At 49.7% G+C, this 25,919-nt stretch overlaps 1 protein-coding gene across 5 annotated transcripts in view; it reads right to left on the reverse strand.

Moving 5' to 3' along the window:
* Positions 1-25,919, reverse strand: part of CEP192 (centrosomal protein 192) — a 128,352-nt gene that overhangs the window by 40,590 nt on the left and 61,843 nt on the right. For all 5 annotated transcript variants that reach the window (XR_013639933.1, XR_013639932.1, XR_013639934.1 and 2 more), the window contains exons 25-32: positions 25,287-25,426; positions 24,959-25,051; positions 24,570-24,691; positions 21,401-21,553; positions 20,029-20,119; positions 9,618-9,797; positions 4,640-4,900; positions 3,106-3,227 (exon numbers count right to left, since the gene is read on the reverse strand). Coding sequence is in view for 1 of the 5 variants with exons in the window: in XM_078875821.1 (XP_078731947.1) it covers positions 3,106-3,227; positions 4,640-4,900; positions 9,618-9,797; positions 20,029-20,119; positions 21,401-21,553; positions 24,570-24,691; positions 24,959-25,051; positions 25,287-25,426 (1,162 nt within the window). In the remaining 4 variants the exon portion in view is untranslated. The remainder of the gene's footprint in view (positions 1-3,105; positions 3,228-4,639; positions 4,901-9,617; positions 9,798-20,028; positions 20,120-21,400; positions 21,554-24,569; positions 24,692-24,958; positions 25,052-25,286; positions 25,427-25,919) is intronic.

A 25,919-nucleotide genomic window follows, 5' to 3' on the forward strand; every position in this document is an offset into this window, starting at 1 on the left:
TCGCAAGCACGCGCACACACACAGACAAAGAATGCCTTTTATCGGTAAGAAGCTAGCGGGAAGTACCCGGCATTGCCCGGGCTTACATTATATTGAAAAACTTATCTTAAAAACCTTACATATGTAATGCGAGCGTAAACGGTCTCGCGGATATGACGTAACAGGGGGGAGGAGTTGGGTCACGTGGGGGGAGAGGAGAGCTTTTAAGGGCAGGAACCGGAAGGGCTGGAGGAGAGTGTGGGAATAAAGACAGGAGGAGGCCACGCAGGGCAGGAGGTGGGAAGTGGCGTGATCGCCACAGGTCGGGACTCGGCACCGTTGGCCAGCGGTGTCCGGGCACGGAGGAGGCGGAGAGCCAGCAGCGGGGCTGCATAGAGAGCAGCCGTGGGGCTGCAGGTCGGGGACAGAGAGGCTGAGGGAAGATCCAGCAGCGGGGCTGCATAGTGAGCCAGCAGCGAGTCTGCAAGAGCGACGGCAGCAGTGGGGCTGCCGAGCGGGAGACGGAGGAGACTCTGAGCGAGACGCCGTGTGGGCAAAGTTGTACGAACCACAATAAAGGACAACGGAGACAGACCCAGTGAAAGAGTCCTTTATTACACATATACATACACAGATACTAAGCTATTGTCAAAGCCCAGTGGGCCATTTGTCCATTCCTCCACTAACAAAATTATAAGAGGCTTGCTGAAGTCCAAAAAGTTATAGAAAGTGGGGGGTAAATAGTTGATATAAAAGGTTTCCGAAAATGGTTGACCACCCCCTTAAAAAATATTTTTACTCCCGCGTAGGTATATAAACGTACACACCCTACATACAACAGAGTAAGTAGTATTTATTGACTCTGTAGTTGTATCAACTGACTGTACAGTAGTATCTACTGAGCGAGTAGTAGCTACTGACTGTATAGTAGTATTTACTGACTGTAGCAACTACTGATCGTAGTAGTATCTACTGGCCCTACAGTAGTATCTACCGACTATATAGTAGTTAACTACTAACTCTATAGAAGTGTTGTGTAGTACCTTTCGACACCCAGGAGACTTGTAGAGCCAGACGGAGACGAAACTCATATAACGGCTTACGCCGTTTATTCACATCTGTTACACACTCTTTTACACTCTCTACACTCGACGCTTACACCCGTTATGGCGCACGTCAGAACTCTGTCCTTTACGCGGATATCCCTCAGCTATCTACGCCCTGGTACGGTTTCCCTTATGTCTACCCCCTCATCTGCCCCGGGCGGGGGCTCACTAATCACCGCCCGGCGACGAGGTGAGACTTCTACATCTCTAGCCCTTCTTCGGCGGTGGCTGGGATGTCTTCCACGCAGGTTCTCGTTCCTATCTCCCTCATTCCCTGACGGCGACCACCTCACTCTCCCCACGGCGACCTCACTGTCGTCACGGGGTCCCCCCCTTAAGTACCCCTTGGCGGCTCCTCCCCTTAGCTCAGACCCGCCCATGTTCCCAAAGGTACCCCCTTACAGCCCCCGTGACATCACGTCATCCCACTACTCCTCTACAGTAGTATCTGATGATTCTATAGCAGTAGCTACTGACCGTAGTAGTATTGACTGACTGTATAGTAGTATCTACTGACTGTAGCAGTATTTACTGACCATAGTGGTATATACTGACTGTTTTAGTATCTGCTAAATCTATATAGCAGTATCTACCAACTCGATAGCAGTATCTACTATAACTACAGCAGTGCATACTGACTGTGGTGGTACCTGCTATCACTGCAGCAGTGCATACCGACTATGGTAGAACCTGCTTTCACTGCAGCAGTGCATACTGACTGTGGTGAAACCTGCCATCGCTTCAGCAGTGCATACCGACTGTGGTGGTACTTGCTATCACTATGGCAGTGCATACCGACTGTGGATGTGCCTGCTATGATTACAGCAGTGCAAACTGACTGTGGTGGGTACCTGCTATGACTACAGCAGTGCATACGAACTGTGGTGGTACCTGCTATGATTACAGCAGTGCAAACTGACTGTGGTGGGTACCTGCTATGACTACAGCAGTGCATACGGACTGTGGTGGTACCTGCTATGATTACAGCAGTGCAAACTGACTGTGGTGGTATCCTGCTATGACTACAGCAGTGCATACGGACTGTGGTGGTACCTGCTATGATTACAGAGTGCATAATGACTGTGGTGGTACATGCTATGATGGTGGTAACTGCTATGATTACAGCAGTGCATACTGACTGTGGTGATACCTGCTATGATTACAGCAGTGCATACTGACTGTGGTACCTGCTATAATACAGCAGTGCATAATGACTGTGGTGGTACCTGCTATGATGGTGGTACCTGCTATGATTACAGCAGTACAAACTGATTGTGGTAGGTACCTGCTATGATTACAGCAGTGCATACCGACTGTGGTGATACGTGCTATGATTACAGCAGTGCATACTGTGGTGGTACCTGCTTTCACTACAGCAGAGCATTCTGACTGTGGCGGTACCAAACTACTAACCTGACAGTGCCGTCGTTAGGCCTAGCCCCCGGCCTCGCCTAGATTGCCCAGCCGCCCGAGGTGGCACCTTGGCAGGCTGGGCCGCTACCCCCGCCCCACCCACCATCCCCCCGCCCGCTCTACAATAATAGTATACAAGCGCTATAATATTTGTATCTACTGACCCTATAATACTAAGTGCACACATTGGGATGAGGGACGGAGAAGAGGACATGACACTTTGAAGAATTAACCTCAGCTTTGTGTATTTTTTTTGCATTTTTAACGCGAAGGAGAATTCTCCCCCCCCCCCCCCACCCCCACCGATGACGCGTGTGCATTGCTAGTGGCAACCCCCGGGCAGTTTTAGCGCTCGCTGAGCGGCGTAAGAAAATAAATAGCACTAAATTGCTAATTTAACTACTTTAAAGTTGACGGATGGGAAAATGGAATAGTGGCGTGGTGCCTGGTTACTTTTTCTAAACGTCAACCCCACGGTTTGTGAGCTAAATCCTTCACAAGTTTTGTCCACACAGACGGACAGACAGACAAAAAATGCCTTTTATAGGTAAGATGGACCAGAGGTCTGCTAGAGTGGGATTAGCAGTTGCAGGAGATTAGGGGTCACCTGCGGAAGAGCTGCCGTGTGATCTCGTCGCCGCAGAAGAAGCAGACGACGGCGAGGAGGGCGGTGCTCGTGTTGCACAGCGCGGATTCCCGCGCGGTCGCCCGGCATGTCAACTCCACCTCCTGCACCGCCGTGCACAGATCATCGTCCATGTTCTCCCATTACACACACATCCTACTCAACATTTGCCGATGGAAAACAAATCATGTCAACTGTATTGAAATGTCTCAATGTTTCCCAGGGACCACATTGTGAAGTGCGGTCTCCAATTAGAAGTCAATCAAATTACCTCCACTCTCTCCACGGTGAAGCAAGGGCCGCCGGCTATAACTCACATTGTCACGAATGCAAAACATTTATTTGCATAATAAACATTCATATTCAAGCAGTGAACGTATTTAAATTAATGTTAACTGAATTGGAATTTTAAGTATAATCTTTAATTTACCTGTACAGTGCTGAAACGTAGAATTCTTATGTTTAAGTGGGACTGTCAAATACAAAAATAGATAAAACCAAATGGATGGAAAAAAAATATCTTGTTCTAGGCTGTCTGGGCATCTCGCTTTGTCATCGGGCAACGTTCATCACAACGGTAGTTTGTACGGCAGTGCTGTCAGGTTAAGTGCTTGCTGGGCAAGGCCGTGAGCAACAATGGCACTTACACTGATGGTAGAAAAAACAACAACAACAACAACACCACCACGCAAAGTTGTTACTCATTCCCTCCTCTGGAGAAAGAATTTCAAAGCTCTCGCCACATCCAATGTGTGGAGAGGCGGTACACCAAAATGTGGACTTTATCTGTCCCAACAAGTTGAAATAATTATTATAAAAGCTGCGGAGATGAGAAGATAATTGGTAAATTTGGCATTGGAATGGGGAACTGAACTGAGTGTGCAGACTCTCTTAAGAGGTCCTGCTGCCTTGGCATGTTTGGCTAATACCACTGACATTGCATGTTTGCAGCAATGAGAGGATACTTGAGAATGCAGAGGAAATCCATACAGAACAGGGGGAGAACACACTGCTTGCAGAACCAAGATCATTTTCTCTAGGCGAGGCATAAGCGTTACCACTGCTCCACCCTTATTGCTCAATGAATAGTCATCATTACAATCCATGGGCAGATAGCTCGTAGGTGTCCACTGCCCATTTCCTAATTTTCTCTGTCTTGTGCCAATATGCTTTATAATAGCACACATCTTTCTGGCACTAATCTCTCATGTTGTCTTTCCGATTTCTTCAATTTTTACTAACAACACATTTAGAATTTCCTGTTCTTGTCCATTCTACATATGCGCCCAAATAGTGCCAATTTCCTTCTCATCACTGCCTGCATCATCAGGTTGTCTTCTATGCGCAACCTTTATTCTTACTTCTACGTTGGTCACTATTTGGGGGGTCGGTCCCGTTTAGAGGCGGTATCCTTCTGTAGTGATACATTTAGAAAGCGCAATATCTTGACGAATGCAGCTCAATGCATTCGTCAAGATAGTGGCGGCGCCAAGGGGTTCTCGGACGGAAGTCAAACCTGCTCAGCTCTCTCCTTGAGGACGAAGTGCCCCGGGGAGATGGTGAACACAGAGCCGTCGGCGACCTCGCGCGCCTGCATGTCACCAAAGCAGACGGCGCGCACGAAGGCGGCGCGTGTCCCCGCGTTGCGCAGGCGCACGCGCGTGCTGCTCACACGCCCATCCGCAACGTCTCTCAGCACCGCCGCGTAGCTGTCGGACATCCTCCGGGCACCCTCCAGCAACACGTGGCTGCAGCCGCCGTAGCCTGACAGAGGGATCTGTGACAGTGTGCGTGTGCGGCATAGAGATGCGTACAGGAGAGCTTTGTTGTGGGAGTAAATTTGTTGTGGGAGGAGTGGCACATTGGTGTCTAGGTGCGTATTTGGTATCCAAACATGTGTACCTGTGCATCAAAGACAGAAATCATGCAGTGGTGGAGAGGGGGCTAAGTGGTTGGTGCACTGCGCTATTAACCCAGCCAGCAGAGCTTGAATCCCAGCCACCGAAAAAGTAAGAGGAAAATAGTGAAACTAGTTCTAGATTTGAAGCTTTCGTGACGGCAAGGATTCATATTCTTAGGTTTTTTCGGTAAAGACACGTAGGTAAAAATGTTTAATTAATAAAAGTAAAATAAAACAAAATAAAAAATTAACGACGTTTCGGAAGCAACACAAGCCTCCGTCTTCAGGTGGAACCATCACAGCCACGACAGCTGTATCAAGTAAATGAGAGATCACAAGAAATACCACCCCGTATATATAATGGTTGAGGGGGGAAGGGCCAGGAACGGCACACTTTTTATTAATATGGTAAGGTGAGGCTTAAGACTAAGAATAGACTGCATAACAAAGGACTGAGCCTTTGTTATGGAGAGGTGCGGTTTGTAACTAACACCTAGCATACATAACAAAAGTGTGAAAAAAGAAAGCAAGTAAAAAACTAAAACTGGTAAAACAACAAACTGGCTTTTCGATTTAAAGCTTTCGTGACTGCAGGGATTCATCTTCTTGGTTCTTTCGGTAAAGTCACGTAGAAGGGAAGTAATAAAATAATAAAAATAAAACATAATAAAATGAAATAATTCTCACGACGTTTCGGCTACAACGCAAGCAGCCGTCTTCAGGTGAAGAATGAGACACTACCAAGCTAGGAGCTTATATTTAAACTGGGTTGGAGGTGGAAGAGCGCCTTAACAAAAAGAATGTGCATATGAAGAGGAATTTAGCATATTCATGGAAAATGCGCAGGAGGTGGGCGGGGGGGGTTTCAAAGTCATATTATGCCCATGCATTATGCAGGATCAGCAGCACCAAGGGGGGGTGCAGGGAGTAGCATTAACAAAGGAAAGGAATGTTAATGATATGTAGCTGCAGTTACTAAACAACCACGTAGAAAACTAAAGTATAAACTACATAAAAAACTAAAGTATAAACTGCATAGCACCATCAGTATACTTACTTACTATACTCTACAATAAGCTGTAAGGACAACTTGATTTTGATTTCCAAATTCAACCGCCTCTCAAACAAGAAACCGGACCCACACATTGAAAAGCTAGATGTTAACAAAGTCGTAATTAATCGCAGTAACAGTTCTATTTCTGAAGGTTTGAAATCCGTTTTATCTAAAGGACTAAACTTTGCAGTCACACCTAGACACATACCAGTTAATGATATAATTGCTCGAGTAGATGTAGCTCTCAAGGGCTTGAGTCACATCGCTGCAGACGTAGCAAGATCCGAAATCTCTGCAACCCTCAAAAACGCTAAGATGCCAGCTAGCAACATCAGCAAAGATGAGCGTTTTGAATTAGCTCAATTAAAAAAGAGGGATGACATTGTCATCCTCTCAGCCGACAAAGGCAATGCCACTGTCATCATGGACAAAATAGAATACAACAACAAAATTCAAGAACTACTCAACGATGGCAGCTATACAAAAATAAAAAGAGACCCCACCAACAGCCTCGTCACTAAAACCAACAAAATCATTTCTGATTCAACCGCATTATTTGATCAGACCAAACAGTTCTCGTTGAAACCTTCTGCAGCCAGGCCACCAAGATTATACGGCTTGCCAAAGATACATAAAGAAGATACACCTCTTCGTCCCATTGTCTCTACTATCAACTCCCCCACCTATAAATTGGCTCGTTTTTTGTCTGAAATCCTACGGCCTTTCACTGGAAAAACCACCTCTGCAGTACTAAACTCTACTGACCTGGTATCGACAATCAAGGGGATTGCCCTGTCCCCAGACGACCTGTTTGTCAGTTTTGATGTGGTTTCCTTATTCACCAAGGTTCCTGTACCTGACACCATCGCAATCATTGAAGACTTGGTTCATCAAAGACTGAATGCTGGGGTACCCCCCCTGGTGAGACACTGCTTAACCAATACATACTTCACCTGGAATGAAACTTTCTACAAGCAAATTGAGGGCACCCCAATGGGCTCCCCCCTATCTCCGGTTGTAGCCAACATCTTCATGGAGAAATTTGAGACGGACGCCATCCAGACTGCCACTCTACGCCCGACCTTATGGAAGAGGTACGTAAACGACACTTTTGTCATCTGGCCACATGGCCGGCCTGCTCTCGACCAATTTCTCGACCACATCAATTCTATACACCCAGCCATCAGATTCACCATGGAAGTCGAAAATGATGGCAAGCTACCCTTTTTGGATGTCCTAATCAAAAGGAGACCTGATGGTTCAATGAGCCACTCTGTCTACAGGAAAGCCACCCATACGGATGCTTATCTAAAACCGGATTCCCACCACCATCCATCCCAGAAGAATTCCCTCATCAACACTCTATATCATAGAGCCCAATGCATCTCCGACCATGAACACATTTCCAGTGAACTCAAACACGTACGCCAAGCTCTTAAGGCTAATGGTTACTCCGACTACACAATCCGCAAAGCCATCACTCCAACCATCAAGAAAGATCCTGTTGAGGAGCCTTTCAAGACCATCACCTTACCCTACATTGCTGGGGTCACAAAAAAGATCTCCAAAATCCTGATTAAACACAAGATCCAGGTCCGATTCAACACAGTACATAAAATCCGTGATCTGGTACCGTCTGTAAAAGATGTGGTTCCAGACATACAGTACCCTGGTGTCTACAAACTAAGTTGCCTCTGTGGTAGCAGTTACATTGGGGAAACCAAACGACATGTCTCGGACCGCATCCGTGAACATAAAGCTGACCTGAAACACGGTAGGACAAACACCTCAGCCGTGGCAGATCACTGTTACAACTCAGTGGGCTCACATGACATTGACTTCTCCAAGACAGAGGTTCTCTGCAAGCCATCTGGCTATCATGAGAGATTCGTTCATGAGGCGATCCACATATACAAACACAGAGACAATTTTAACCGAGAAGATGGATTCTGGCTTAGCAATCATTAGAAAGACGTAATAAACCATTTCGATACACATTAGGGTGGGTAGAATAATACATAGTGTTATGTTGAAATGTATAAGGTATAGGGTGGTTTATAGTAATACAGTATATAATTTAATGTTGGGTTTATCTATGGCAGTACGGTATATGCTCGTGTGATGTAAGAGAATAAAGTTTAGATGGAAGCATATTATATAATTTTTACGACGTAGAATTGTAATGTATTACTTGCTGTTAGTAACTCAGCTTATTGTAGAGTATAGTAAGTATACTGATGGTGCTATGCAGTTTATACTTTAGTTTTTTATGTAGTTTATACTTTAGTTTTCTACGTGGTTGTTTAGTAACTGCAGCTACATATCATTAACATTCCTTTCCTTTGTTAATGCTACTCCCTGCACCCCCCCTTGGTGCTGCTGATCCTGCATAATGCATGGGCATATGACTTTGAAACCCCCCCCGCCCACCTCCTACGCATTTTCCATGAATATGCTAAATTCCTCTTCATATGCACATTCTTTTTGTTAAGGCGCTCTTCCACCTCCAACCCAGTTTAAATATAAGCTCCTAGCTTGGTAGTGTCTCATTCTTCACCTGAAGACGGCTGCTTGCGTTGTAGCCGAAACGTCGTGAGAATAATTTCATTTTATTATGTTTTATTTTTATTATTTTATTACTTCCCTTCTACGTGACTTTACCGAAAGAACCAAGAAGAAAAAAACAAACTGGCTGTCTATCAATAACCTGTAATAGTTGTCTGTCAAATAAGATGGTCCAAATAAGTGTAGTTGGAAAGATGTGATTAACCATGCAAAAAAGATGTAACTACACTTATTTGGACCATCTTATTTGACAGACAACTATTACAGGTTATTGATAGACAGCAAGTTTGTTGTTTTACCAGTTTTAGTTTTTTACTTGCTTTCTTTTTTCACACTTTTGTTATGTATGCTAGGTGTTAGTTACAAACCACACCTCTCCATAACAAAGGCTCAGTCCTTTGTTATGCAGTCTATTCTTAGTCTTAAGCCTCACCTTACCATATTAATAAAAAGTGTGCCGTTCCTGGCCCTTCCCCCCTCAACCATTATATATACGGGGTGGTATTTATTGTGATCTCTCACTTACTTGATACAGCTGTCGTGGCTGTGACGGTTCCACCTGAAGACGGAGGCTTGTGTTGCTTCCGAAACGTCGTGAATTTTTTATTTTACTTTTATTAATTTAAATTTTTTACCTACGTGACTTTACCGAAAAAAACCTAAGAATAAGTGAAACTGGTTTTGAGCCTCACCAAGGTTGACTGCTGTAAAGTTTGAAATTCGAAACTCGACATAGGCTACTGTTAAGACTGCTGTGGGGGCCAATTGACATTATTGTGGGCACTGCCACAGAGACTCCATGACAACGGTAATTTAATTTCCTCACACAACGATTCCACCTCTTGCATCAACAATTCTACGAACCGTCATGATTTCGGCTGGAGAATCAATTCATGAAATAATTATTCTTCACCCTCGCAGAATCAATCATGGCTGCAGAGCGGTGGTGGGAGAGGGGGTGTGTGCCACGCTCACCGTGAACTTGACGCCGGGCACAGTAGAGCGTGTGCCGCTCTGCTTGATCTCCAGCTTGGCGAGCATGCAGGTGCGGCGCGTCGGGACAAACAGAAGGCGCACCGGCACGTCCTGGCGCGGGCCCAGCACCAGCTCGCGCGCACTGCTCAGCCTCTCCTCCCGGCCAAACGTGCTCTGCAGCTGCACATGCACCATAAGTGTATGTATGTATATTGAACTTCTTTTGCACCATAAGTAGCCAAGCGTGCTAATCGGAGGTGCGGGGGTATGACAATTCAACACAAAAAGCAGTTCTAAAGAAATGAGGTTTAAATCTAGATTCAAAGTTCATAGCTCCAGCAGCTTCCTCATATCAGAAGAGCGCTCCAGACCGTCGCAGAAGCACATCTGAAAGAATGCGATGCGGCGACCATCTTTGTTCGATGGCTAGGCAAAAGCCTCTGGGAGGATGATTGGAGTTTGCGTGATGGTGAATGCTCCTTGACGAGATCAGCAAGGTATTGTGGTTAAATTATGGCAAGCATTTTTTTTGTAATGAGTGCGACCTTATAATGTGTTTGTTGGGCAACCAGAAGCCAATGCAGATCAGCGATCACTGGACAGACACGGTAGGATCTTGCAGTATCCATCACGACACGTGCCAAAAAATGTTGTACATGCTGCAGCTTGGTAATGTTTTTGCCAGATGTCCTGTAGAGTAATAAGTTGCAATCTTTGAGCCTTGTTGATATACTACGCTACACGACACCCACGCCGACACTCACGCTGGAGGCAAGTGGCATTAGCGCACAGCTTAAGGTCAGAAGAGCCTCTCTAGCATGGTGGTGTGCCCAGTACCGCTTACTATGCGTTCTCAGCTCCCTTTGCTTCCTCAGTGCTAATAGATGACTGGGAAAAGGAGTTTTAGACTTTAGGAGAAGCAAATAAGGATGATTGTCCTCCCACTAAGCAAAGATCAGTAGAACACCTTTGTTGCTGAAGTGGGGGGGGAGTGTGTTGGAGAGTAAACCTATAACATTTACATTTCGAGCATGACATTTCGCTGGTAATTACAACCAGCCTCATCAGGCGACAGCCGGAGTTGTGGAGAAATCCTCCTCCTGTCTAAGTCTTAAATAGAGGGGGTAAATGTGATATCGTCATGTTGAGCCATTCAGGTGCGAAGACCAGATGGGGGTTAATGTAGTCATTAACCCCATCTGGTCTTCAACATACATAATGTTATGCTTGGCTCACAGTGACGACATCACATTTACTCCCTCCGATGAGGCTGGTTGTACTTGAATTGTAAATGTTGTGGGTTTACTCTCCAACACCGGTGTGCTGAACGAGTAACTAATTGGCATGTTCTGTTTACGTAACAACCCTTACTAGTTGGTTGTGTCGGGTGGTGGCATGTTTAATGACACATTTATATTTGCGCGATCTAACCCAAAAAAACTATTATGGATAATATTGGTCACGAAGCCTATGTGCTAAACGAAAGTGGGGAGTGTGTTGAGGGGAGTAGAGTGAGATGATATGAGAGAGATAGGCAGGGGTGAGTCAATGGGTGATCTTGAAGACGGCAAGTGCAGTCTTCAGATTTATCTGAGACTGGATTTGGAGCCAATGAAGCGATCCAAGTGTTGAGGTTATGTGGTTCCATTTCCAGTTGTGGCTAAAGCGTCTGGCAATTTAGATGATTCGGTTGTTTGTATCAGAGGAGGACCTATAAGCGGGTTACGATAGATGAGTTGAGCCTTGATTAAATAATGGACGATGATGTCAGCGGCAACTGGGGTAGCCCATGTTGACCGTGCAATCACACCAGTGGCCAGTTGAAAAAGAACACTGCAATGAAATTTCCACTAATTTATTCTGCTCGAAATGACGAACAAAGGTGAAATCAAACTTTAAAAAATTTGATAATAGGTTTTTCTCCTTTTATCTGGCAACAAAACAAGTGTTAAGATGTTAAAACACCAAACTGAAACCTTTTACAAGGAATCATGTCTACTTTGACCACAATGCTTGTGGTCAGAATGCAAAAAAAACACTGATAATATATGCATTGTCCTTGAAACTGATTGGTCCACACCAGAGACAGCTTTTTTTTGAGCCTCATCTCTGGTCTAACACCGTTTGAGACGAGGCTCAAAAGAAAGCTGTCTCTGGTGTGGACCAATCAGTTTCAAGGACAATGCATATATTATCAGAGTATGTTTTTTGTTTGCATTCTGACCACAAGCATTGTGGTTAATGCAGAAACGATTCCTCGTAAAAGGTTTCAATTTGGTGTTTGAACATCTTAACACCTGTTTTGTTGCCAGATAAAAGGGGAAAAAAGCTATTATCATATTTTGATACTGGCAAAGGAGGTCCCATGATTTCAAAAATGTATTCAACAGGAGACGGATGCTCTTTTCACACCGAGTCACGTAACGAAGGCTCAGGCTTGATGTTGTGCATCATGGCCGGGAATTCAACCTGGGTCACTTTGATTGCCATAGTGCACACAAACCAATGGACCACCACTTCTCACAATTCACACACGCAGACACAGACTGTAGAGATTAGGGACATATTTGCTTGCTCCCCCTGATATTTATTTATGTATGTCGAAATTCTTTCACACCGTACGTAGCCAACCGTACTAATCGGAGGTGTGATTAGCAACCAGGTAATATGAGTTATTACCTGATTAAAAATGTATATATTCTGTAATTGTGGTACATGTGTAGTGGTGGTGTTGACGTGCGCCAACTGTGACAGTGATGGATCACGGGGCGGCGCGGGGTGCGGGGTTGGGCACGCGTTGTGGGCGTGGTGTGGACGCGCGCGCCGGGAGTGACAGATGACGGGGCGGCGCGGCGTGGGTGCTGAGGCACGCTGAGATGTGGGAAAACAGGATCGTAGCCAGCGCCCAGTGATTGGTCGAATAAGATGGGTGCTCGCAGCGACGTCCGCAGGTGGGGTATAAAGGGGGACGCGCGAGAGCACTCGGGGAGAGTTACCCAGTTGAAGACCAGAAGACGGAGCTGAAGACCTAGTGCCCCGAGACCCCTAGTCCCGCCGTCCTTGTGGGGACCGGGGCCCTGTGTGGCTCGGAGGCGAGGCTGTGGGACCCGGGGTCCGACGCCCACGTGGGTCGGGCTGGGGACCCACAGTCAAGACGGATACCCCGGGCAGGGAGTGTCCCGAGTAGCTCAGGGGCGTTAGTCGCCGAGTAGCTAAGTGGGTGTTGGTCACCCGAGTAGCTCAGTGGGCGTTAGTCGCCAGGGTAGCTAAGTGGGTGTTTGTCACCCGAGATACTAAGTGGGTGTTTGTCACCCGAGATACTAAGTGGGTGTTTGTCACCCGAGATACTAAGTGGGTGTTTGTCACCCGAGATACTAAGTGGGTGTTTGTCACCCGAGATACTAAGTGGGTGTTTGTCACCCGAGATACTAAGTGGGTGTTTGTCACCCGAGATACAAAGTAGGTGTTAGTCACCTGTGAACGAGTTTGGTAAAATAAAGAGTGTGTTACCCGTGAAGTCGTCTCCCGCCGAGTTACTACATTACAACTGGCGTCAGAAGTAAACCTGTCTTCAAGAAGTATGGACACGAGGAAGACTACCCGTACCCACGAGCGAGGTCGGGACGACGACGGCGTACCGGGGACACCAACCTCGGGAGGAGAGGACGAGGAGTTGCCGCCGATGCAGCACTTCGCGGTGATGGCCGACGCTCCGCTCGCCTCCGACACCAGCCTCCAAGACGCGCACTCCCGGTTGGCGGAGTTGCTACTCGCCGCCGCCGCTGTCTTGGCGGACATCTCCGTTCCGGCGAGCGGAAAAACGGCTGCGGGGTTGGTGGAGAAGGCGACGTTGGAGGGATCCCGCCAAAAGGCGCTTCGCGCCAAAAGTCTGGAAGTTGCCGCCGTTTTTGAGGGGCCGCCATCGATTGGCGGGAAACACGGACACCACGTGGCCGGAGACCTCCGCTCAGCGCAGCCCACGTCATCAGCGCGCGCCGGAGCTCTCCATTTTGCGCCTGACAACCGAGCCGACATTTTACACAACTACAGCGGAGCGCGGGAAAATCTCTCCGACGTCGACGACGATCGGGTCCTCCAGCAAAGATTGCCCGCGCTGTCGGCGTTCAAGGCGGATGGGGGCGACTGGGGAGCCTTCCAACGAAGGTTCCTCGCTCATCAGGAGATGTCGGGGTGGTCCGACACCACTGCCCTGCATGCGTTGCCAGCGATGCTCGACGACGACGCGCTTGCAGCCTTCACATCTGCTGCAAGGTCGTCCCGCTCTACGCTCCAGGCCGCACTACACCTGATGGCGAAGGTGTTCGGACCGCCCTCCACGTGTCGCCACCAGTTCTACGATCGGCGGAAGGTGGCTGGAGAAACGACGCTCGCCTATCGCACGGTACTGCTCGCCTTGGCGGACGCAGCTTTTCCCCGCATGGATAAGGAGGGGAAGGACGCCATGGTGACGGAGCAGCTGCTGGCGTTGGCCCACGAGTTGGGGGTCCCCATCAATGTGGCGGACGAAATGGATATCTGCTCCCTGGCGATCGCCACGAGCATTCACGCGTACGAGGTCCTCAAACGCAAGCCGGGGGTCGTCTGCAAATGGGCGGGGAACGCGGCACTGGCCGCCACGATCGCCGAACCTCAGCCAGCTGCGGATCAGGAGCAGGCCTTCGCTGCATCGCGCCCGGGGGAGTGGAGAACGGGAGGTCGTTCGCCCACACGTTCATCCCGCAAGCTGGAGCAACCGAAACCTACGACGTCCCTCGTCGTCTGCTACAACTGCGGCCTTCGGGGCCACGTCGCAGCCGGGTGCCGGGCCCCGCGTCAGCGCGCCACAGGACCACGTCGGGACGACGACCAGGCCCACAAGTCATCCCAACAAAACCCGGCAAGTCGCGGCACCTCACACGTTCGGTCCATAAACACGGCACATTCGGGTCGCCGCTTGGCGGTGGGGGGTTCGCGGCTGGGTGCCGGGGGTTCACTTCGGCGAGGGGGGTCCGTACACGGCCCGCAAGCAGTCGAGTGGTCCGAATTGGCCCACAGGATAGTGGCTGCGTCGGCCGGGTCGTCCGTGGTGACGGGGTTTATTGACGGGGTTGAGGTCCGGGTGCTGGTGGACACGGGTGCGTCGGCCACTATCATCTCGGACCTTATTTATAACATTCTTCCCGTCCAAAGTAGACCCCTTCTGCCAGTAGACGTGCCATTTTATGCGGCGAATGGGGGATCCCTGGGGATCATCGGCCAGATTCGGGCGACTATTTGCATTGGTGACATCAAATTGGCGGGCCCTATTTTTATATCATCATCGCTGGCCGTTCCCTGTTTGCTAGGTACGGACTTTTTGTCCAAAATGCCCATCAAAATTCTTATAGATCAGGCCTGCATTGAGCTTCCGTCAGGTCGGCGGGTTGCGTTCTTGACGAGCCCTACCAAAATACGCACGGTTTGTGCGACGGTGCAGGCGCTGGCAACTCACACTGTACGGGTGCCCCCGGGATCGCAAATGTTGGTACCCCTTCGGTTGAGGAAACCACTCGAGGTGGGTGCGGAGGCACAGGGGGTGCTGTTGGGGCCGTCTAACAGGGCCAGAAGGGGCCTCGACTTAGCGGTTGCTCAAACCATGGTGAGAGGGGACAGTGAGCCGTTCGTAATGGTCCTGAATACGGGCTCGCGGCCGGCCGTAATTGCGCAGGGAACGGTGCTGGCTCACGCCGCGCCGCTACCCGTTGAGGAACGGCTCGTGGCTCAAGCAGATTTCACTGTCGAGTCGCATCCTCCAAGTGATGAGGGGACTGAGTGGTTGGACTCGTTGTGTGCCGGTTCAGCTAACTTGTCCAAGGTGCAATTGGGAGCATTGAGGACTTTGCTACTCGAGTTTGCTGACGTGTTCAGCAAACATAAGTACGATATCGGCTGCACTGACCTGTTGCGCCACCACATAGCTACAGGGGACGCGGCCCCTATTCGTCAGAATCCCTTCCGGCTCAGCCCAGCCGAGAAGGAGCATGTGCAATCGGCGGTTAATGATATGTTGGCGGCCGATATCATTTCGCCCTCTTCTAGTCCGTGGGGTGCTCCTATTGTCCTAGTAAAAAAACAGGACGGGTCCTTGCGGTTTTGTGTCGATTTCCGCCGCTTAAACAAAATCTCGATGGCGGATGCGTATCCGCTCCCCAGGATGGATGAGTCGCTGGATGCCTTGGCGGGAGCACAGTTTTTTTCCACACTCGATCTGCTTTCCGGATTTTGGCAATTGCCACTCGATAACGAGTCTAAACCTAAAACCGCTTTCCGGACACCTGGTGGCCTATTTGAATTCAACCGGTTGCCCATGGGCTTACATTCCGCTCCCGCCACGTTCCAGAGACTCATGGAATTGGTTTTGTCGGGCCTCCAATGGGATACCTGTTTGATTTATCTCGACGATATCATCGTCTTCAGTCGGACTTTTGAGGAGCACCTCCAGCGACTGAGAGCGGTGTTCCTCAGGATGCGTTCCGCTAAGCTTATATTTAAACCGGCTAAATGCTTTCTGCTTCGGGAATCGGTCAGGTATTTGGGCCATATCGTGAGTCGTTCAGGGATCTCGACGGACCCTGCTAAGACGCACTGCGTCAGCTCATGGCCAACGCCAACCTCGGTCACGGAGGTTCGCAGTTTCATTGGTTTCGCCTCCTATTACCGTCGTTTTGTCAAGCAGTTTGCCACCATAGCCAGGCCCCTGCACGCTTTGACGGCTAAGGGTGTGCGGTTTCACTGGGGGGCGGAAGAGGAGGCTGCGTTCTGCTCCCTTCGTGACGCCTTGGTGCAGGCTCCCCCCTTGTGTTACCCCGATTTCACACAACCGTTTTTGCTTGACACAGATGCCAGCAACACGGGTATCGGGGGGGTGCTCTCACAGGTGGTCGGGGGGGTTGAACGGGTGGTCGCCTACGGTAGTAGAGTTCTTTCCCCCGCCGAACAACGCTATTGCGTAACTCGTCGTGAATTGTTAGCGATTGTGTTTTTTACACAGCAATTCAGGCCGTATCTTTACGGCCGTCATTTTACGGTCCGTACGGACCATGCGGCTCTACAATAAGCTATGCGCGTGGCACAGCCATCGGGCCAATTGTCCCGATGGTTGGAGGTCCTTCAGGACTACCAATTCACGACGATTTACCGCAAGGGATTGCGACACTCAAATGCGGACGCCTTGTCGCGGTTGCCACCGTGCACGGACTGCACATGTTTGTTGGGATCGGCGCGGTGCAAACCCCCGGTCGCCGGCACCCCGGGAGTTGCGCTCGCCGCCACTGACACCCCGGGAGTCGACGCCCCCACGGGGAGGGATTCGCTGTTGTCGTTGCCCCTCATTGAGTGGGGCCGTCTCCAAATGTCCGACGGCTCCCTAATTACGCTACGTCGAAAAGTTGGCGCTCCCGAGGTAGGGGATGCGCGGGTCGGTTCCTGGGTGTGCAGACAGGGCCTTTTGATGAAGTGGGACAACATGTCCCGGCGTCACGTGCTCGTTGTGCCTGTTGCTATGCGGGGTAGGGTCGTTCTGGCAGCTCATGAACGGCTCATGCATCTGGGTTTTCACAAAACGCTCGCCCTAATCCAGCGAGACTATTATTGGCCGGGGATGGGTAACGACGTGGCGAATATTCTTAAGGGATGCGTAGGGTGCGCCAAAAGGAAACCGCCACCATTGGCAGCTAATCCACCGCTGCAATCCATTCAAGTTTCGCGCATAAACGAATTAGTTGCGTTGGACATCTTGGGGCCCTTTCCTGCTACACCAAGGGGAAATAGATTCCTGCTGGTTGGCGTAGAATACTTCACCCGATGGCCCATGGCATGGCCACTCGCCAACCAGTCGGCTGCAGCGGTGGCGGACGCCTTCGTCCAGGGCTATGTTTTGGACAAGGGCGCCCCCGAACGCTTGCTGACGGATCAAGGAAAGAATTTTTCGAGCGTTTTGTTGCGCGAGGTGTGCGACCTGTTGGGTACAAAGAAAGTGCGTACTTCCCCCTACCACCCGCAGACTGACGGGATGGTTGAGCGTCTGAACAGGACGATTACGTCTATGTTGTGCCAACAGGTCTGCGACGATCAGGTTGATTGGGACTTACAGGTGCCGGGGGTACTCGCGGCCTATCGAATGGCCCCTCATGCGGCGACGGGGTTTTCCCCATTTTTTCTTATGTATGGGCGGGAGGCCGATCCGGCCATGGACGTCCAACTGGGGATTTCCCAGCCACGTGCAAAATCAAAATTGGCAGACCACATCAAATTTAATATCGCCAAATTGACTGAAGCGCGGGAGGCGGCGAGGTTGAATTCGCGGTCTCGGCAAATTGCGAACGAGAGATTGCATGGGCGGAGGGTGCATACGCATGATTGGAAACCAGGCGATAAGGCCTGGCTGCATTGTCCACAGGCACCGCTGGCTACGTCCCCCAAGTTGTTGAGACCTTGGAGGGGACCGGTGGAAATTGTGCGGGTTGCACGACCCCAGAGTATACAGATTAAATGGGAAAAACGCCGTTGGTACGTGCACCCCTCCCGACTGAAGCCCTATGCGGCACCGTGTGACCCCGTTCTGTGCCGTAACGACCGGGCGTGTGATGTGACCGTCGACTCGGGGAGGGAGGTGTCGCAGGCTGATCCTCACGTGTCTCCACCTGACCCACCCCCAGGTGCCTCGGGCTTGACGGCTGCTGACCGTCGGGAGCCTGAACCCCGGGGCACGCACGGGTCCTCGATGCCTGGCCGATGTCTTCCTGAACCGCCGGCACCACCGGACGTTCAACCGCGTCTGGTGCCGTACGACGGACCGGCAAGGCGGACTCGGGCTAGGGCACAACAATTTTCATGAAGACGTTTTTTTCGACACCGAGCTCGCCCGGTGTTCCCCTCTGCCGGGGTAATGTCCCGTTGTAGGGACGCTCGGAAAGAATGGGACGCTGCACGAGTCGAGAGAAAAAAAAAAAAATTTCCATTTATTTTTCTTGCTGCATACACATTGCTATTGTCACTCGCCGAATTGTATATATTGTTCTGTTGTCGCGGTGGCATTGGTTGATGGTTGCGGATGGTAGTGTTCGCGTTGTGTTGTGTTGTTACGTTAGTTGTTGTTCTTGTTGTTGTGTTGTGTTACGGGGCACACAGGGGGGTTTGTATATTTTTATAGCAGCCGGGTCGGCTGCGAGCTATGTGGTAGGGGGTGATGTAGTGGTGGTGTTGACGTGCGCCAACTGTGACAGTGATGGATCACGGGGCGGCGCGGGGTGCGGGGTTGGGCACGCGTTGTGGGCGTGGTGTGGACGCGCGCGCCGGGAGTGACAGATGACGGGGCGGCGCGGCGTGGGTGCTGAGGCACGCTGAGATGTGGGAAAACAGGATCGTAGCCAGCGCCCAGTGATTGGTCGAATAGGATGGGTGCTCGCAGCGACGTCCGCAGGTGGGGTATAAAGGGGGACGCGCGAGAGCACTCGGGGAGAGTTACCCAGTTGAAGACCAGAAGACGGAGCTGAAGACCTAGTGCCCCGAGACCCCTAGTCCCGCCGTCCTTGTGGGGACCGGGGCCCTGTGTGGCTCGGAGGCGAGGCTGTGGGACCCGGGGTCCGACGCCCACGTGGGTCGGGCTGGGGACCCACAGTCAAGACGGATACCCCGGGCAGGGAGTGTCCCGAGTAGCTCAGGGGCGTTAGTCGCCGAGTAGCTAAGTGGGTGTTGGTCACCCGAGTAGCTCAGTGGGCGTTAGTCGCCAGGGTAGCTAAGTGGGTGTTTGTCACCCGAGATACTAAGTGGGTGTTTGTCACCCGAGATACTAAGTGGGTGTTTGTCACCCGAGATACTAAGTGGGTGTTTGTCACCCGAGATACTAAGTGGGTGTTTGTCACCCGAGATACTAAGTGGGTGTTTATCACCCGAGATACTAAGTGGGTGTTTGTCACCCGAGATACAAAGTAGGTGTTAGTCACCTGTGAACGAGTTTGGTAAAATAAAGAGTGTGTTACCCGTGAAGTCGTCTCCCGCCGAGTTACTACATTACACATGTAGAATAAATGATGGTTCCATGACCATATCAGGTGCAACAAATCATTAGAATCACTTTTAAACGATGAAGCATTCTATCTCTCGAGTAGCTATGTTTGCCTTTCTTGTATGTTGCCCTATCATGTTTTTTGTATTGTTTTTTGTTGTAATGTTCTTACCCACCCTTACTGGACATCTGTGAAAAAGAGCGTGATAGCTCATTGGATTCCTCCAGTATAAATATTCTGATCACCTAAACATTTCCATCCAACAACCCTGCCCCCACTGTTCAGTATAATTAATAATCCAAAGCGCGGAATTAGCACACGTGGGCTCTGAATCTCACAGTAGCCGTACGTAGGTACGCACGCACCTGGAAGCAGTCGTGATCCTGCCCACGGATGACCATGCGCAGTGGCAGTGAGGCTGTCTCCGAGTTGTTCCGTAGGGTCAGCTTCTGCTGGCTGCAGACACAACAACACGCAAGTACGCACAAAATTGCAAATGCGTTATGAACATGTACACAATGTACAAAGATTAATATCCCCCATATATTCATAATCAACGTTTTTGGGTTTAGATCGCGTTATTTATAAATGTGTCGTAACCCTCTACCACCCGACACGGCCAATCATTATGACACATTCATAAATAACGCGATCTAAACCCAAAAACGTTATGAATAATATTGGTCGCGAAAGCCTACGTGTTAAATCCCCCATATAACCATAACAGACTGTTGGAGGAAGTGCTGTTAGCGAGCACCTATGAAGGCCAGCACGGCACACGAGGGGTGGGTGGCCAGCATCACGCCCTACCGGCTTTGTCTCTCGAGTGACGATGTTTACACACCGCACCAGGTACTCATTTAAGGCTTAGTCGACGTAGAGGAAACCCAGGACCGGTTCAGATAATTGTCACTGGTGTTGGCCGTGAACGGGAAGCAAACTCGAGGCGCCGGGTTGGTATTGCAGCGCGCTAACCGCTACACTACCGCTCCCTGCACATAATATACCCACACATACAGGTGTATAAACCCATGTGTGTGCATGCTTGTATATGTGAGGGGAGCGGTGGGACAGTGGTTAGTGCTCTGTGCTACGAACCTGGCATCCAGACTTCGATTCCTGTTCACGGCCAACACCAGTGATGATTATCTGAACTGGTACTGGGCCTCCCCTAGGTTGACTCATTTAGTACCTGGTGCGATGTGTAAACACTGCCTCCAGGGAGACAAAGGCGGTTGGGCATGGTGCTGGCAACCCACCCCCTTGTGTGCTGTGCCGGTCTTCATAGATGCTTGCTAACAGCTAAACTAAACTACACTTTTTATGTAATCAGGTAAGGCCCATTGAGCTATATCACACTCTTTTTCAGAAGTGACCTAGCCACAAATGATAGTCCAAAAACAAATGATAGTGGGTTATCACGTGAAATTTTATAGCAGCCAAATGCTCTAAATGCATATTTCTAAATGTGGAGCAAAAAAACGGAAGATCCGGAGAAAAATCCATGCAGCCACGGGGAGAGAGATATGCAAACTCCAAATATACAGGTATCAGGGTCGGGATTGAACCCGCGACCTGCCGAGGTCGTTAACATCTCACCACCGTGGTGCCAGCACTTGCCCCAAATGTCTGTTACCGCTATACGGAGGATCTGTCTTTGCAGAGTACATGTGAGATTGAGTACGAGAGTGCACGTGCACGAATATGCGAGTGCGCGCGATGACTGTGGAGACCCACATGGCGCGCCCCAGAGAAACGCCACCCCAGCTGAGGAACTGCTTGTTGGAGAGGAGCGGGGGAATGTTGAGGAGGGGCGATGGGTGCTGCACCTCCCCTTTCAGGCACACCTCGTACTGGGGGCCCATCGGCAGTACCAGGATCTGCAACAGGCTGGGGAAAACATCAAGTTACGGCAACATCAATAGCGTGTTCTGTAAGGCTAAAGGGTCTCCCCCTATTTGCCTTTTAACTATCCCAAGAACAAGAATAGGTGACAAAGCCGTTGCACCACCAATGTTGTGGAACAACCTTTATTTTCTTCCTGTACATCGTAAATCTTGCTTAAAAAAATATATCCTGAAATAGAAGATTAGTGCTAGGTAAAACCACATTTGCAAATTTGATTTGTAACTTTGATCCTGAATCGTGTATCGATAGTTACATTTTAATGTGGCACTTTTGTTGTTATTTTGCTGCCTTGCCCAAGCTTGTATTTAGTGTTGAAAAATCGACAGGAATTTCTCTACTTTGCACTCCTATCGTTTTTTGTATTGCTTGTTATTGTAACTTGCTTCCTCTTCCATATGGCTGATGTAGATGCAAAGCAACAACTATAATTTAACATTCAGGTGGTCAAGCCAGACAATCGCGTCAGGAGCAGCAGAGTGGATCGCTGTGATGTCTCCTTTGTATTTGTGGATTGGGCATTGCGTCATTATATAAAATTTTCATTTGTGGATCAGGTATCCGCATCTCCCATGGTTTGTGCAGTGGATGCGGTTTAGGGCGAACCATGAGCTTCGTAGAAGATGAAAACTCGGGATCTTCTGCGTTGGGTCGTTCTTTTGAATTCCATTCAGCTCTCCAAGCTTCATGGGGGTTGAACTCGCATTGAAGGTTAAGCGCATGGGTCCAAAAGGGCTTGCGTGACTTCAAGCAATGGCGAGGGATATTACTGAGGTCCTGATGAATGGGTAGGCAACTGTTTTCCTCGATTCGCAGTACTTCCCAGAAGGTTGCCCCAGTGCACCGGATGGGTGGGGAAGACATATGGTGACAGCATCGGCAGCCAGGGTTTTGGGGTCGACTTGAGGATTCTAGTGATACACCACATAGCAGTGTCCATTTGAACATGAACAAGTCGAGTGTGATGACTGAATTTGTAGTCCATACTGGTGCACAGTACTCAGCTAAAGGCCAATCGTTGATGTCCGTAGCACTGGTGCTGATACTCCCTAGCTTGAGCTTGCCAGGTTCTGGACCAGGTTGACCCTTGTTGAGGTCTTGGCGATGGTAGAATGTTAGCGTAGGTCCAACTTCACTCTGAGATAGGTTGGAGTGGGGTCATGTTGCTCAGTATTGCCGCAGAAGTTAATTTTCAGAGTGTGCTTGCCGCTCCTATTATCAAGATGAAATGCCGGGACTATTGGTTTGAGGGGAGTTGGCTTGAGCCTCCATTTCGTAAATACTCAACAATGGTGTTTAGGTCTTGGTTCAGAATGGACACAGCAGCTGCCTCCAGGCCAGAATCCCGCTTGTTCTCTAGGCATCACGGACTCGACAAGGGGGCTGATTCTCCAGAGGATGGTGCGTTTTAGGAGTGAATAGGTCGTATACAGGAGTGATGTGAGCCTATAGCTTCCCGGGTCGTCAGTTGATTTGCCCTGTTTGGGCATTGCAATGACCATCGCTTCTCGCCATACTTTTGGGATGCATCTGGATTTAACGGGTTTGGTGTACAGTTTTGTAAGCCATTGGAGTCCCTGAGGGCCTAAGTGATGGAGGAATTCTGGGGGGGGGGGGGAATACGATCTCTGCCGGCAGCCTTGCTTTTCTTCATTGCAGCCAGACCCTTTCTCACTTCCTCTGTGCTTATGGCGGTGGGATGTTGTCAATAAATGGAGCAAAATTTCTAATGTAATGAGCAATGGACCTCCCGCTTGATGTTTTTGTTGGGCGATCTTTTTGTGTTCTCCACAAGTTTGGAGTCTATAGAGTTGAGCAGAACCCTTGCGGTCCAGTATTCTGTTGTATTAGCAGCACCCAGATATCGTAGTAGGGTCTAGGCACAACGGCTGGAGTGTGAAGCACAGGCCTTCCACGCACTCAATCCATTACTGATGTCTGGCTGAGCCTAAAGACTCTAGCAAGGCCTTTGCAACTTTGAGCTGCTCGAGTGGTTGTACTGCCGGAGCAGGTTCTGGGTCTCTTTCGTCCAGCAGGGAGTATATTCTTCAGGGGATAGTCTCCTTGGCGGCTACAGTAAGGGGAGTTGCTTGCTGCTTGGGATCGAAAACCAGGTGCAGATCTTTGGTGGACATCAAGTCGGTGAGGTCTTTTCCGTCGGCCTGATTTACTCCATAACCTCACATAGTATAGTGGTTGTTAAAGTCAACAACGTATCGGGCTGGGATTGATGCACTCGGGAGCATTGGCTTTGGCCATATTGAATTAGGGGCTTTGTACACATTGGTTATGTGCAGCTCTCCTATCTTGATGCTGGTGAAGTAGGTGGCTTCTTCTTCAGTTGGTGGGTAGGCATATAACTCTGTGATGGTGTTCTTCACGTACAGTATATGGCCAAGCCATATTTTGGGTGGTACAGTTGCTCGTCAGGAGGTTGTATCCATGGATGTGTTAGCGGCCACTGGCATGTGGGGCATCCAAGACGTGGGTTTCTTGGAGCGACAGGACATCAATGTTATGGGTTTTCATTACGATTGCGAGATATTTGCACTTTGCCCGGCAGGGTCTCTCAATGTTCAGTTAAAGATTATTTGTCCCATGGCCTATCTGGTGCAGTTTGGCTCTGAACATGGCCATTGGCTTGGCTTGTGTTGTTGCTCTGGAGACCGGGAGATCGATGATCGATGATCGATGTTCAGTCACCACGTTGATAGCATTAGTCGTGATATCGCACTTAACAAAGTAGGTCGCATGAAAGCTGCCATTTTCACTCCATTGTAACTTACTGACATGCCCCTACTGGACATCTGTGAAAAAGAGCTTCATAGTTCATAGGATTCCTCCAGGATAAATCAATATTCTGATTGTGCTCTCTATTAACTGCCCTGCGCCAGTGGTGAATATCCCACATTCCCATGATCCCCTTGTGGGTCCTTACACCTTTTACACACATAAACATAGCACCCGCAAAGTGTGATGTGTGGTGTAGCATCCTTGTTACCCATGGGCAGGGCAGATATTGTCATCGGACAGAGCGAAGGAGACAGATAGATCCGACTCCTGACCAGCAGAAAGGTGCAGTGTGCTCGGCTGAACGGAGAACGCCACACCGGGACCCACAACCTGAACCGCACGCACAGGTGCAGAGGTTTCAGACAACACAGGCCCAAGTCTCAAGCGAGTATTGCACTTACTGTGAGAGATACAAAAGGAAACATTTATTTCACTACACTGGCATGTAATATAAATAAAAAATACGGTAAAAATCTTGCCAACTACAGTGGAGTGAGCGGTGTTGTATTGTTGGGGAAGAGCAGCACAAGGGGTTATGGCGTGCTTGTCTGGCGTGAACAGGCGTCACACTAGCACCACCATCACGCCGTGCCTCACCTTCATGCTGAGCTCCACGTTGATGTTCCCAACGTTTTGCAGCGGAAGCTTCCGAACGGTGGACGTGCCAGGGCGGGCTAAGAACTCCAGCGTCTGGAGTGGGAGACACCACGTGGCCCATGGCTGTTAAAGCTAAGCTACGTTTTGCCAACATCAGTGCTGGTGATTCTTAAGACTCCAAAAGTGTCATGGGAGCAAACTGCAATATTCTCTCGACAGAAGCAGACTTCATTAACTACGATTCCTGTGAAAGGGTGTGAAATTTAAAGCCAACAAACGGCGCCATTCTCTGGAAATGGCCGGTGCTGGGTTGGGTGAGGATCGCCACCTGCAAGTGCTTGGGGGCATGGACACGAGCGACGCCGACGCGGGCGCGGAGGGGCAGGCTGCTCACGACGGTGCTCGGCCCGGGGCTGTCCAGCTCCACGTCCACGCGTGCCGAGAAGTGCTCCACTGGACCCACGGCGTCTACGGGACGAGACAGCGAGGGCAGGGAGACCACACATGCGCTGACGTGCATTGCGTGCACAATCTCACAAGCACACACAAAGTCATAAACATGCACTAACAAACATAAATGCACACACTCAATAATGTGTTCCCAGGCACATAAACTTACACACACATAGATGCACACTTGAGCACAACAAACATACAAACAATAACAAAAGCTCGGGGTGACGTTTCCACGGTGCTTGTGGCAGGCTAGGTGCACTCCGAGGCCACGTGAAGTGTCGCAGATTTGCCGACAGGAGGTCATGGGACAGACCCAGGTGCTATGGCGTGATTTACAGAGATGACTGGCAGATGCACCACGTGTGCCTCCTACTGTGCGTTTTAACCACCTGGTGCTCCAATCGTATTTGTGAGTGTCACTCCTCTTCCCTCTGTTGTTGTTGGAGGGTGACTGCCTCCAACTTGCCCCGTACCATCTATTACGAACCTCCGCCATAGATGTCAA

This window comes from Lampetra fluviatilis, chromosome 42, assembly GCF_964198595.1.
Source record: "Lampetra fluviatilis chromosome 42, kcLamFluv1.1, whole genome shotgun sequence".
Taxonomy (NCBI): Eukaryota; Metazoa; Chordata; class Hyperoartia; order Petromyzontiformes; family Petromyzontidae; genus Lampetra; species Lampetra fluviatilis.